The sequence below is a fragment of the Astyanax mexicanus genome, chromosome 13, assembly GCF_023375975.1.
Source record: "Astyanax mexicanus isolate ESR-SI-001 chromosome 13, AstMex3_surface, whole genome shotgun sequence".
In the NCBI taxonomy this organism is placed as follows: Eukaryota; Metazoa; Chordata; class Actinopteri; order Characiformes; family Acestrorhamphidae; genus Astyanax; species Astyanax mexicanus.
Window position 1 is genome coordinate 21,650,301 of NC_064420.1, and position 13,966 is coordinate 21,664,266.

Below are 13,966 nucleotides of genomic sequence, written 5' to 3' on the forward strand. Positions count from 1 at the left end.
TCTAAATTAATAACTAAAATGCCTAAATTATTTACAAACTTTAAAACCAATTATATCAGTGAAGGGTGATTCTTGGATCAGAAGTTTTAGGGGTGCTGAGCACCCAACACACCCAGACTCTCCCTTAAAAAAGAACATGGATTGTAAATTAATTTGAGTAAAGTTTTCAGGAGGGTGGAGTGGGTAATTTCAGAAAAAAAAAACTTTAGATTCAAATCAGACAGATATGATACTTTCACTTTTTACATATTTTCAGCAGATAGGAAGATAAAATGTTTCCTGATAAAACATTCCTCCTGCAGTTGTTCATTATTGTGTCTATTTTAAATACCCAAAAGTCAAAAGCTACTCAAAACTCAGTATGGATTTTTCTTGGGGTGCAGCTCATGCTGGGCAATGAAATCCCATCATTTATTTTCACCTTATCCTCTCAGGCAGCTTCTCTCACATGGGTCCCCCTAAAAAAGCTAGCTTCGCCCAGGTACACAGTGTTTGTCTGAAACTTAAACAACTATGCTTTGGACACAAAAGGCCCATTATGTTGACATTAATTATTAAATTTAGCTGAAACATTTGTCTAAGAGATGTTAATAGCATTGATCCATAACGCATTAGCATTATTAAAGCTGGCACTTTAGGTGAGTGTGAGAAAACGTCTTACCTCTGAAGTTTCTCTGTGTCCTCTTCCTCAAAGAGATTCATATTGGATGTCATGCTTTCTCGAAACAATCTGGCACACGTAAACAAACTGACATTAGTCCTCAGGGTGGTGAGCTCAGAAATCATATGAGCGGTTCCGTCATTACAGGAACATGTTTGAAGGAAGTTGGAGAACATGTGAGGACCTGTCGGTTCTTATTAAATAAATAAATTGATGCTGTTTTTTTTCTTTTCTTTTTTTTAGGATGAACAGATAAAGGTTGGTGTCAGAAAAAAATAATCACTAAATTCAGAAAATGGAGTTGGAAAATGTACAGAGCACTGCGTGGTAAAGGTTTCAGCAATTTACTGTCAATTACTGTTTCCAGTATTGTGAATTTCTCATTATAATAGACATTTGTATATAAACTGTACACTAAAAAAAAATAACTTTTATTGTAAATTTACAATAAAACGTTAGTTAATTAATTAATTATGTGCAACAATACGCAAAGTAGCACATTTACAAATATACTTCAAGTGTATTAAAATTGATGTTTGAAAAAACAAAAATCAAATGTTTTTTTATGTTTATGCATTTAAATATAGCTTAATTACAAATGAAATATTTGTAATTTTGTTTCATAAATTGCTTCAAAATAGTATGTTTAAAATTTTATTAATTTAATTTAATTTAATTTTAAATCTATATATTTTTTAAATATACTTAAATGCACTTTTATTTTACAAGGGACTATACAGGAATAAAACAGAAACTATGCCCTCAGATCGTCACTCTGTTTTCCCCAAAATATTTTTATTTTTTTTGTTTAGGGACAAACATTGATATTGAGTCTCATTCTGGTTTGATCTGGTTTAACCATATATATATATATATACTTTGGATAACTTTTTTTACATTAAAAAAATAAAATGTCCTTTATTTACACTTATGCATATTCATTCATTAAGGCACTTCAAGTAAAATAACTTACAGCAATAAAGAAAACAGCTGATTTCTCCTAAAAGGGAGAAATGATTGGTATATGGTTATTTGTTAAAAGTGATTATTTAATAATAGGGTAAATGTTTTATTCACTGTATTGCAAATGTATGTATTAATTATTAACAGATTTAATATTACAAATATTATTGAATATGTAAAACTAAATGTGAATGTTTAAAATCCAATTTCAAAAGATGCAAAAATCTAAATCAACAAAGTGATTTTAAAACAAAATATTTATTGCATACATATATCTTAAATTGTGTAGTTTATTTTTTGACATAATGTAACTCTGTCTAGAAATGATCCACACTGTCTTGGAAGAAAATCTTTTCCCCACTGACTTTAAGTCAAGATATTTTAAAGATATTTTTTCCTTTTCTTGTAACGTTGACAGTTGTTTGAGATGCAAGTTCTTTTAAACAGTATATATATTTTTTTCTACTTTACAATAAATAATTTCTTTGATATATGATATTCTACTTTCTATTTTTAGTATCACTATTATGGTAAATAATTCACATAAACCAGGCTTGAGCATTTTCAAACATTTTATATGTTTCTGATACATTTATATATTTAATGGATTATTTTGGTTTAGTGGAAAAAATATCTATTGAGTGTAATTAAAGTACTTAAATGGTTACATTTCTCTGTACATTTCTCAGTGCAGAACACTAAAGTAAAACTAAAGCTACAGTATTACTTTTATTATTACAAGTAAGTTCTAATATAAATAGTACAGTATATCAATTATTCATTGTACTGAATTAACTGAGATCACAAATCACAACTCATACTCACTCTGTTCTCCTCCACATGCGGTTTATCCTCCTATCCTACTGCCATCACAAACTGAAGTCTTTCTGTGTTTGTAGTCCAACGCTCTGGACTGGTTTTTCCTGTTCCCGTCTTTGAAATCTTCTACAGGGTAAACAGAAGAGCTGCAGGTTCAACTACATTTTTAGTGTTTAAGGGAAGTGCTAATGAAAGGAACAAATATTTAAAAGAAAATATTTTCCTGTGTGCTTCTCAGCATGTAGGGAGCAGTGTCTAAAGTGTATGCATGCATACCAAGTATTTCAATAGGATTTTCTTTAACAAATGCTTAAAAATGTTCTCCCACAACTGAATTTTTCAGTTACACGTAAAACCAATTACATTGCAACTATCATAAGTTTGTCAAGATTTAAGTACTTATGGATACTTAAGATACTCATTAAACACAGAACATTCACAGAATGAGACAACATATAACAACATAAGAAAAAACTTATAAACATATGCTTAAAATATATATAAATAACAACATTAATACATTGATTGAAGAAGGCTAATTGATATATGTTAGATATATCATTATAAAACAGATCATAATAGCAGAGGAATCTTCTATTTTTCTTTGTATTGATGCTACTTAAGGAAAAGTGTGGTGATTTGTGCCAGCGTAGTAGAACCATAGTAGAAATTTGTCATGTGACCACACATTTTTTAATTCTAAGGTGATAAAATGCCTGCTCACAACTTATTAAGGGATGAGAATAAGATCCTAATGTGTGGCCATGTCTTATTAAGGCCTGGGAACAAGATAATGTGTGGCCATGTGGTGTGGCCACGACTTAAGTTGGTGTGGGAATGTAGGCATTAAGGTGTGGCCACAAGGTCCACACCTTGTGCCTTATTAAGGCATGGGAATGAGATCCTAAGGCATGGCCATTGATTTATTAAGGCATGGGAACGAGATTCTAATGTATGGCCATGACTAAGGTGTGGGAACAATGTCTTAATGCATGGGATCGAGATAATTAAGGCGGATGAATGAGATAATCAAGTCATGGCCACGACTTATTATTTATTTAAGTAAAAGGCTCTTATTTCTCATGCTTAAAGCTGAGAGCTCAGAAGCAGACAGTATACAGACCCGTTTACCTTTCTCAGGCAGTCATACCGTACACAACCCCTGAGAGCTGCTCGCTTTGTTAGCTGTGAAATGGACCTTGTGGCCACACCTTAATGTCTACGTTCCCACACCAACTTAAGTCGTGGCCACACCTTAATTATGGTGTTCCCCTTTAGGTTCTCGTCCCATCACCGCCATGAGTTGTGGCCATGTCTTGTGGCCACACCTAATTTTTTGTCATCTTAGGGGCTCTGTACCTTGGTAAGCTGCACTCAGTTTATACAGCTAGCATGACGTTAGTTCAAAACTGCTGGATGATTCAATTGTTTCCAAAATGTTGGGTTGGTGTAATTTGTACCAATAGACCACTGAAATTGTGCGTCATTCTGCAGTGCTTATATGGCTTCCGTGTCTATAGACCACTGAAGTAGTGTCATTTTGTAGTTGGTGCCATTTTGTTTATGCCCATGTTTGGGGTTCAGTGTCTAAGCGGTTTAGGTCAATGGAAAAAATGAATGGGCTTTTCAAAAACTGGCCTCTGTCACATTCTGTAGTAAATAAATATGTTCAGAACCCTGTACATTTTATTCTCTGCACATTTTACTCCTGAATATCACTGGATCCTCTGAATTGCAAGATGGTTGAAGAGTCGTAATGAGAAAAATGCTAGCTTTAAGCTATTGCTTAACTGAAGTCACAGCACAGCGGCACGGAATGGCAGCGGACTCGATTTTGAGCTACACCAGCGAACTCCGGCGTATTCTTCTTCTTCACAGATGATCATTAAACTATTTGAACAGGTGAAAACTCTATCAATATGGTGTTGATCTATCAGTATGGTGATTTAAAAGGCAGATAATAAGAGAAAGTGGTTTTCAGTTCAGGAGCAGCGCTTCCCCACGGGTTTAGTATTTAATTAAGGTCATTAGTTTATACTAATTAAAATACACCAAATAATCAACTAACAACTAACTAATCAATTAACTATCTGCCCTCACTGAGACGAGCTGAGTGACACAGCAGGAAACTAGCAGAACAGTGTTAATCCAGAACCACAAAGCTAATTTAACTAAAGAACCAATAAGAGTCTGAATGTGACTTAGTGGCTTAAGGTGGCTTAGTGTACTAAAACAACGAGCCAGAAGCACCAAACATCTCTAATTTATTTCAATAAATAAAAACAGTAAATGGTAAAACGTGGTTTAGCGTTTAAAGCTGGTTCTGGTTCCGGAGTTCGTTATTTATTTTCAACAGCATGTGATAGAGGCCAGTATTTAAAAAGCCCATTGATTTTCCACATAGGGAAAACTGCTTAGACACGGAAGCCATGACTATAGTGGTCTCTGGGCCTGGGTTAAGTTGTGCCAGTGACACAATTCACCCCCACTTCTGAAAATTTTGTTTTCTTACATTTTATCACTAAATGTGTGACATTCTTAATTTCAGACCGAAAATAAAAATAGACCATGATGCCACAGAGTTTTAAGAGGATGACAGGCAAGGCTTCCACTCCTCTAGCGGACATGGACAAAGCAGTGAAAGAGGTGGAGAAGGGGAAGTCCAGGTGTCGTCAGGTGGTGAGGCAGGTGAAAATATGCAAGATGTCATTAAATACATGGGGAGGAAAAAGATAGAAAGAGGCCTGGATATAAAAGGCCTGGATATAAAAGAACTGGACTTGCCAATCAAGTACCTCTGAAGTTTCTCTGTGTCCTCTTCCTCAAAGAGATTCCTATCGGATGTCATGCTTTCTCGAAACAATCTGGCACACGTAAACAAACTGACATTAGTCCTCAGGGTGGTGAGCTCAGAAATCATATGAGCGGTTCCGTCATTACAGGAACATGTTTGAAGGAAGTTGGAGAACATGTGAGGACCTGTCGGTTCTTATTAAATAAATAAATTGATGCTGTTTTTTTTTCTTTTCTTTTTTTTAGGATGAACAGATAAAGGTTAGTGTCAGAAAAAAATAATCACTAAATTCAGAAAATGGAGTTGGAAAATGTACAGAGCACTGCGTGGTAAAGGTTGCAGCAATTTACTGTCAATTACTGTTTCCAGTATTGTGAATTTCTCATTATAATAGACATTTGTATATAAACTGTACACAAAAAAAAAATAACTTTTATTGTAAATTTACAATAAAACGTTAATTAATTAATTAATTATGTGCAACAATACGCAAAGTAGCACATTTACAAATATACTTCAAGTGTATTAAAATTGATGTTTGAAAAAACAAAAATCAAATGTTTTTTTATGTTTATGCATTTAAATATAGCTTAATTACAAATGAAATATTTGTAATTTTGTTTCATAAATTGCTTCAAAATAGTATGTTTAAAATTGTATTAATTTAATTTAATTTAATTTTAAATCTATATATTTTTTAAATATACTTAAATGCACTTTTATTTTACAAGGGACTATACAGGAATAAAACAGAAACTATGCCCGCAGATCTTCACTCTGTTTTCCCCAAAATATTTTTATTTTTTTTGTTTAGGGACAAACATTGATATTGAGTCTCATTCTGGTTTGATCTGGTTTAACCATATATATATATATACTTTGGATAACTTTTTTTTTACATTAAAAAAATAAAATGTCCTTTATTTACACTTATTATTTACACTGCATATTCATTCATTAAGGCACTTTAAGTAAAATAACTTACAGCAATAAAGAAAACAGCTGATTTCTCCTAAAAGGGAGAAATGATTGGTATATGATTGGTATTTGTTAAAAGTGATTATTTAATAATAGGGTAAATGTTTTATTCACTGTATTGCAAATGTATGTATTAATTATTAACAGATTTAATATTACAAATATTATTGAATATGTAAAACTAAATGTGAATGTTTAAAATCCAATTTCAAAAGATGCAAAAATCTAAATCAACAAAGTGATTTTAAAACAAAATATTTATTGCATACATATATCTTAAATTGTGTAGTTTATTTTTTGACATAATGTAACTCTGTCTAGAAATGATCCACACTGTCTTGGAAGAAAATCTTTTCCCCACTGACTTTAAGTCAAGATATTTTAAAGATATTTTTTCCTTTTCTTGTAACGTTGACAGTTGTTTGAGATGCAAGTTCTTTTAAACAGTATATATATTTTTTTCTACTTTACAATAAATAATTTCTTTGATATATGATATTCTACTTTCTATTTTTAGTATCACTATTATGGTAAATAATTCACATAAACCAGGCTTGAGCATTTTCAAACATTTTATATGTTTCTGATACATTTATATATTTAATGGATTATTTTGGTTTAGTGGAAAAAATATCTATTGAGTGTAATTAAAGTACTTAAATGGTTACATTTCTCTGTACATTTCTCAGTGCAGAACACTACAGTAAAACTAAAGCTACAGTATTACTTTTATTATTACAAGTAAGTTCTAATATAAATAGTACAGTATATCAATTATTCATTGTACTGAATTAACTGAGATCACAAATCACAACTCATACTCACTCTGTTCTCCTCCACATGCGGTTTATCCTCCTATCCTACTGCCATCACAAACTGAAGTCTTTCTGTGTTTGTAGTCCAATGCTCTGGACTGGTTTTTCCTGTTCCCGTCTTTGAAATCTTCTACAGGGTAAACAGAAGAGCTGCAGGTTCAACTACATTTTTAGTGTTTAAGGGAAGTGCTAATGAAAGGAACAAATATTTAAAAGAAAATATTTTCCTGTGTGCTTCTCAGAATGTAGGGAGCAGTGTCTAAAGTGTATGCATGCATAGCAACTATTTCAATAGGATTTTTTTTAACAAATGCTTAAAAATGTTCTCCCACAACTGAATTTTTCAATTACACGTAAAACCAATTACATTGCAACTATCATAAGTTTGTCAAGATTTAAGTACTTATGGATACTTAAGATACTCATTAAACACAGAACATTCACAGAATGAGACAACATATAACAACATAAGAAAAAACTTATAAACATATGCTTAAAATATATATAAATAACAACATTAATACATTGATTGAAGAAGGCTAATTGATATATGTTAGATATATCATTATAAAACAGATCATAATAGCAGAGGAATCTTCTATTTTTCTTTGTATTGATGCTACTTAAGGGAAAGTGTGGTGATTTGTGCCAGCGTAGTAGAACCATAGTAGAAATTTGTCATGTGACCACACATTTTTTAATTCTAAGGTGATAAAATGCCTGCTCACAACTTATTAAGGCATGAGAATAAGATCCTAATGTGTGGCCATGTCTTATTAAGGCCTGGGAACAAGATAATGTGTGGCCATGTGGTGTGGCCACGACTTAAGTTGGTGTGGGAATGTAGGCATTAAGGTGTGGCCACAAGGTCCACACCTTGTGCCTTATTAAGGCATGGGAATGAGATCCTAAGGCATGGCCATTGATTTATTAAGGCATGGGAACGAGATTCTAATGTATGGCCATGACTGAGGTGTGGGAACAATGTCTTAATGCATGGGATCGAGATAATTAAGGCGGATGAATGAGATAATCAAGTCATGGCCACGACTTATTATTTATTTAAGTAAAAGGCTCTTATTTCTCATGCTTAAAGCTGAGAGCTCACAGTATACAGACCCGTTTACCTTTCTCAGGCAGTCATACCGTACACAACCCCTGAGAGCTGCTCGCTTTGTTAGCTGTGAAATGGACCTTGTGGCCACACCTTAATGTCTACGTTCCTACACCAACTTAAGTCGTGGCCACACCTTAATTATGGTGTTCCCCTTTAGGTTCTCGTCCCAACAACCCCATAAGTTGTGGCCATGTCTTGTGGCCACACATACTTTTTTTGTCACCTTAGGGCAGGGGTGTCCAAACCACGGCCCGCGGGCCATTTGCGTCCCGTTTCCTTTTTTGGAGAGTACCGCAAGGTATTTTAGAAATAGAATGAAAGTTGGCCCGCTGTTAAGCAGTATTTTATAATGTGAGATTCAAAGTTTGAACGCTAGGTGTCAGAATCGGGCCAAAGAGTCTAAATGCGGAGAGGGTCCGCATTTCTAGTGCAGAAAAACGGGGCAAAAGAGTCTAAAACAGGCCAAAGAGTCTAAAAGCCGACAGGGTGCGCATTTCTAGCACAGAAAAACGGGCCAAAGAGTCTAAAAGTTGCCGTAATTAAGGAGTTTTATATTAAGAGACATCATGAAATTAAACATCAATTAGAAATATCTTAGTTTACACAACACTGTCAAAGATAAAGATAGTAAGTCAAGTAAAATGGTGTGTAAATGAAATCAGGAAAAAAATATTATTTAAATTGGTTTTCATTTTCATTTCAAATTTCATTATTTGTTTTATTACAGAGTGTGGCCCGTGACTTCAAATATATTTCTCCTTCTGGCCCCCAACAAAAAAAGTTTGGCCACCCCTGCCTTAGGGGCTCTGTACTTTAGTAAGCTGCACTCAATCTATACAGCCAGCATGACGTTAGTTCAAAACTGCTGGGTGATGCAATTGTTTCCAAAATGTTGGGTTGGTGTGATTTGTACCAATAGACCACTGAAATTGTGCGTCATTCTGCAGTCCTTATATGGTTTCCGTGTCTGTAGACTACTGAAGTAGTGTCATTTTGTAGTTGGTGCCATTTTGTTTATGCCCATGTTTGGGGTTCAGTGTCTAAGCGGTTTAGGTCAATGGAAAAAATGAATGGGCTTTTCAAAAACTGGCCTCTGTCACATTCTGTAGTAAATAAATATGTTCAGAACCCTGTACGTTTTATTCTCTGCACATTTTACTCCTGAATATCACTGGATCCTCTGAATTGCAGATGGTTGAAGAGTCGTAATCAGAAAAATGCTAGATTTAAGCTAATTTGATTTTAACTGAGATCACAGAGCAGTGGCAGGGAATGGCAGCGGACTCGTTTTTTGAGCAACACCAGCAAACTGGCGTATTCTTCTTCTTCACAGATGATCATTAAACGATTTCAACAGGTGAAAACTCTATCAATATGGTGTTGATCTATCAGTATGGTGATTTAAAAGGCAGATAATAAGAGAAAGTGGTTTTCAGTTCAGGAGCAGCGCTTTAAGGTCATTAGTTTCTACTAATTAAAACACACCTGATTCAAATGATCAACTAACAACTAACTAACCAACTAACTATCTGTCCTCACTAAGAGGACCTGAGTGACACAGCAGGAAAGCTAACAGAACAGTGTTACTAACCACAAAGCTAATTTAACTAAAGAACCAATAAGAGTCTGAATGTGACTTAGTGGCTTAACGTGGCTTAGTGTACTAAAACAACGAGCCAGAAGCACCAAACATCTCTAATTTATTTCACTGAATAATAAAGACAGTAAATGGTAAAATGTGCTTTAGCGTTTAAAGCTGGTTCTGGTTCCGGAGTTTGTTATTTATTTTCAACAGCATGTGATAGAGGCCAGTATTTAAAAAGCCCATTGATTTTCCACATAGGGAAAACTGCTTAGACACAGAAGCCATGACTATAGTGGTCTCTGGGCCTGGGTTAAGTTGTGCCAGTGACACAATTCACCCCCACTTATGAAAATTTTGTTTTCTTACATTTTATCACTAAACTTGGGACATTCTTAATTTCAGACCGAAAATAAAAATAGACCATGATGCCACAGAGTTTTAAGAGGATGACAGGCAAGGCTTCCACTCCTCTAGCGGACATGGACAAAGCAGTGAAAGAGGTGGAGAAGGGGAAGTCCAGGTGTCGTCAGGTGGTGAGGCAGGTGAAAATATGCAGGATGTCATTAAATACATGGGGAGGAAAAAGATAGAAAGAGGCCTGGATATAAAAGGCCTGGATATAAAAGAACTGGACTTGCCAATCAAGTATTTGACAAGCATAGAGCTGAGATGTGCTCAAGTGGTGCAACAGAATTGTAAAATATTGCCCTTTGATGCTGTAAAATAACTTTAAATAAACCTTAAATTAGTTCTTTTGTATTTAATTTAGCTTTTATATAGCATTTCAGTTTCTGAGATCAAATTAAGCTATATAAGCTATATTTCTTAAAAAACATTTTTCAGATCCAGTGTGATTGTTTCCAGTGATGCAACACATTCTGATTTTTTCTGAGTTTTTAAGTGACTTTAAAGCAGTAAGAATATATACATATTTTAGTTTAATGCTTCCAGCTAAAATATGTATAGTTTCTTACTGCTTTAAAGTCACTTAAAAACTGTCACAACTCACCCCACTCTCCCCAAAGATTTGAGAAGTGAATTAAACTTGCATTTGAACTTTTTTTGCGAATAAAATATTTAGCGAGCAGAATATAAAAGTTTACAATATATTCTAAGGGTCTATTCAATGTAATTAAGCAATAATACACGAGAGGGAGTGCTATAATGTGCAATATTGGCACTGCTGTGATGTAGTCGAAGGAAAGAGGTGTGCCAATATAGAGAATAGGATCATGAGGTCAGCAGAAATGAACAACGCAGTGCATTGTGGGGTTTTAGGATACGGATACTATGGTAGAGACAGGCTGGTGGCACGGTTCAGTTTTGTTTACTTAATTTAATGTACAATACAATGAAATGGTAAATGCTTGCTGTTTTAATTAAGTGCCACTATTGCTCTCACGAACATAGGGGGAAACGTATTGCAAACGGAGTGCGTTTTTTAGTTTCCCAGCATAACTTCCCAGTTAAAACATTTCCATAGCTGCTCTGTGTGTAGCTGCGCTGTAAACTCTGCATTATTGGCCTTTTCGGTCAAAATTGTGGAAATTTAAGCAAACTGTAAATAAACAGAAGAGCTTTACTCACCCAAATAAACAGTTTCAGGAGAGAAATCTGTGTAAATTAGAGTACAGCGCTCGTTTGACTGAAAGAAAATGTTTTTTTTTTTAAGAATTAAAGTTTTGTTTACTTCAGCGCCCCCCAGCGGCGAGACCTGCGGAATTACAAGAGTCCACCTTACATTCAGCTTAAAATACCTCATAGTAACTAAATATATATATACACTTAAGCTTTTATTTTAATAATAACAACTCTTAACCTGATATTGGTGGCTGATAAGGTGTGTAATAATGCGGATTTTCGCTGGGCTTATTAGTCAGCGCGCCTATTGGAGACATGGCGTTTATTTACTGTCTCTATAGGATCCATGGGCTCCCAGTGGTGTATAATGACATCGCATTTGGTTTGTTTTTGGTTATAAGAGCTGTATCGTTGCTAGGTTACCTATATGTGGTGGAGTAATACTTGGAGAGCTTTGGTTAGTGCATTATACAGTGCATTATGCATATACAGTGTACAATAATGTCACTCATAAAACGCCTCTCAGCCAATCACATTGCAGGGTCGGAACTAACTGTGGTATAATGTTATAATAACATTATAAAACAGGCCTAAGATAATTACGTCCACCTCTACTTTGTTGTTATTGTTTAGACTGGTGTGAAGCACACCAATGCCGGACTCAACATTGGACCAGTGGAATCATCTTCTATATGCATCCTGCTTCACTCTTTGGTAATCTCTTTGGACCTTATTGATTTTATAAAGGATTATCTAAATCTCTGTTTGGTGGATGGGAGGATACCACCATCTATTGGTCAGCACCTGTGCCCACAGGGATCTAGGACAATAGTATGGGTTTGTTTGTTAGAATTTAGTTTGCTACCCTCCTTTCCAGTGAAAAGTGAACATTTCAAATCATTTGACACAGTTTCACACTTGTAGAGTTATGGCAGTGGTTTGGGGAAGATTTTTTTTATCTGGTACACACACAGTAAATTTTTAAAATAAAGTAGAGGTGGGCAATACTGAATTTTGGTATCGATCCAATATCAAGTAAGTGCAGGGCCAGTATTGTTTATATTGATACCGATATGGATACTTTTTAATATTTAAGCTTCATAGATCCAAAACATTGTACGTGACAGAAAAATACTTAATTATCACAATCAACAATCTTGTTTAGAAACAATGGAACAGTAACAAAACAAAGTTTGCCTTAACATTAGGAAAATATATATTTTTGAGGTAGAAAAAGAGAAACCACAATACTTGGACTAGACTTATTTTCTCGTTCTTTCGTTCTTTGTTTCTTTTTTTAAATAGAATTTTTCTTAGGAAAAACGATAAAAAATAAGGAGATTTCTTCCTTTAAGTGCAATTCTGTTTTTTTTCTTAAATAAAAATTATTAAAAGACTCGAGGAGAGCGCTGAGTGGGCGGGGCAGGCTGAGCACAGCACTACTCTTACAGACAGAAAGTAGACTTTGATGAATCCGCGTGTGCAGCAGTCAGTGCGTGCAGGAGAGAAAAAAGCTTGAGTATCGATCTTTTTACACGAGTATTTCTCAATACCAATACCAGCGTTGGTATCGATATTATCGATATTTAGATCAATCCGCACACCTCTAAAATAAAGACATCCAAAACTTAATGTGTTCTTGAGATTAGCTCAAGAGATATTCATGGGAATTCCATGGCTGAGCAGCTGCATCCAAGCCTTAAATGACCAAGCACAATGCAAAGTTTCAGATGCAGTGGTATAAGGCCAATTCGATGGACAAGTCTGGATGTGGCAGTTGCCAGGAGAATAGTATATGTCTGGCTGCATATGTTACTAAATAGTTATTAAGAAATTAATAAACACAATTCCACATTTCAGGGATCATTAACGTCATTGATATCATGTATACTTCACTGTATATACATATAGATCTTACTATAGTTTATAACACACAGACAGTCATCCTGCGTCAGTAAAAAAGTATTTCCTTTATTCATGACTGGAATTTACAGTATTTATGTTCCTTTGGTTGCAAAAACTGAACTAAAAGGTAGGAAATCACACACATGGGAGGCCTCTCGCGGCAGGTGAGCCAAAGGCTCGGCTACTGGGATGCCGCCACGGCAAAATCTGCACACTGTATTATATAACTGTAACACTACAGCATTAATAATCAGCAGGTTAGAAATTTAGATAACTGATGCCAATCACCGCAGCCCTGTAACTGATCATGCGCGAAAAATGTTCCTTTTCCTCCCTCAGTGCTCCGCTCGTAAACTGCAGCCCATGCAGTTGGAACTACATTTCCCTCAAAAGACAACGACTTTATTCTCATAATTTTACGACTTTAATCTCGTAATATTACATCTTTATTCTCATAATATTACAACTTTATTGTTGTAATATAATGTTTTTATTCTCGTTAAATACGAGTAAACTGTAACTGTAAAAGTAAACTGTTTTTTGTTTGTTTGTTTGTTTGTTTTTGTTTTTTTATGTGGCCCTAAAACGCCATCGTAGTAATGCACACAAAGGAAAACTCCAAAAATGCATTTTTTTATGTCCATTGCATTAGAAGTGTCTGTTACAACATTTTAATATTATATCTGATATAAACCTTTTTATTTCACAAACTATTAATTTCACATACTATTAAAAAAAGCATTCTTAA

At 34.5% G+C, this 13,966-nt stretch overlaps 1 protein-coding gene across 1 annotated transcript in view; it reads right to left on the reverse strand.

The window, feature by feature from the left end:
* Positions 1–7,067, reverse strand: part of LOC103043656 (NACHT, LRR and PYD domains-containing protein 3) — a 31,112-nt gene extending 24,045 nt beyond the window's left edge. Inside the window, exons 1-4 of the mRNA XM_049462789.1 lie at positions 7,041–7,067; positions 5,239–5,307; positions 2,450–2,569; positions 662–730 (exon numbers count right to left, since the gene is read on the reverse strand). Coding sequence (XP_049318746.1) covers positions 662–730; positions 2,450–2,466 — 86 coding nt within the window. The 5' untranslated portion in view covers positions 2,467–2,569; positions 5,239–5,307; positions 7,041–7,067. The remainder of the gene's footprint in view (positions 1–661; positions 731–2,449; positions 2,570–5,238; positions 5,308–7,040) is intronic.
* Positions 7,068–13,966: the final 6,899 nt, after the last annotated feature.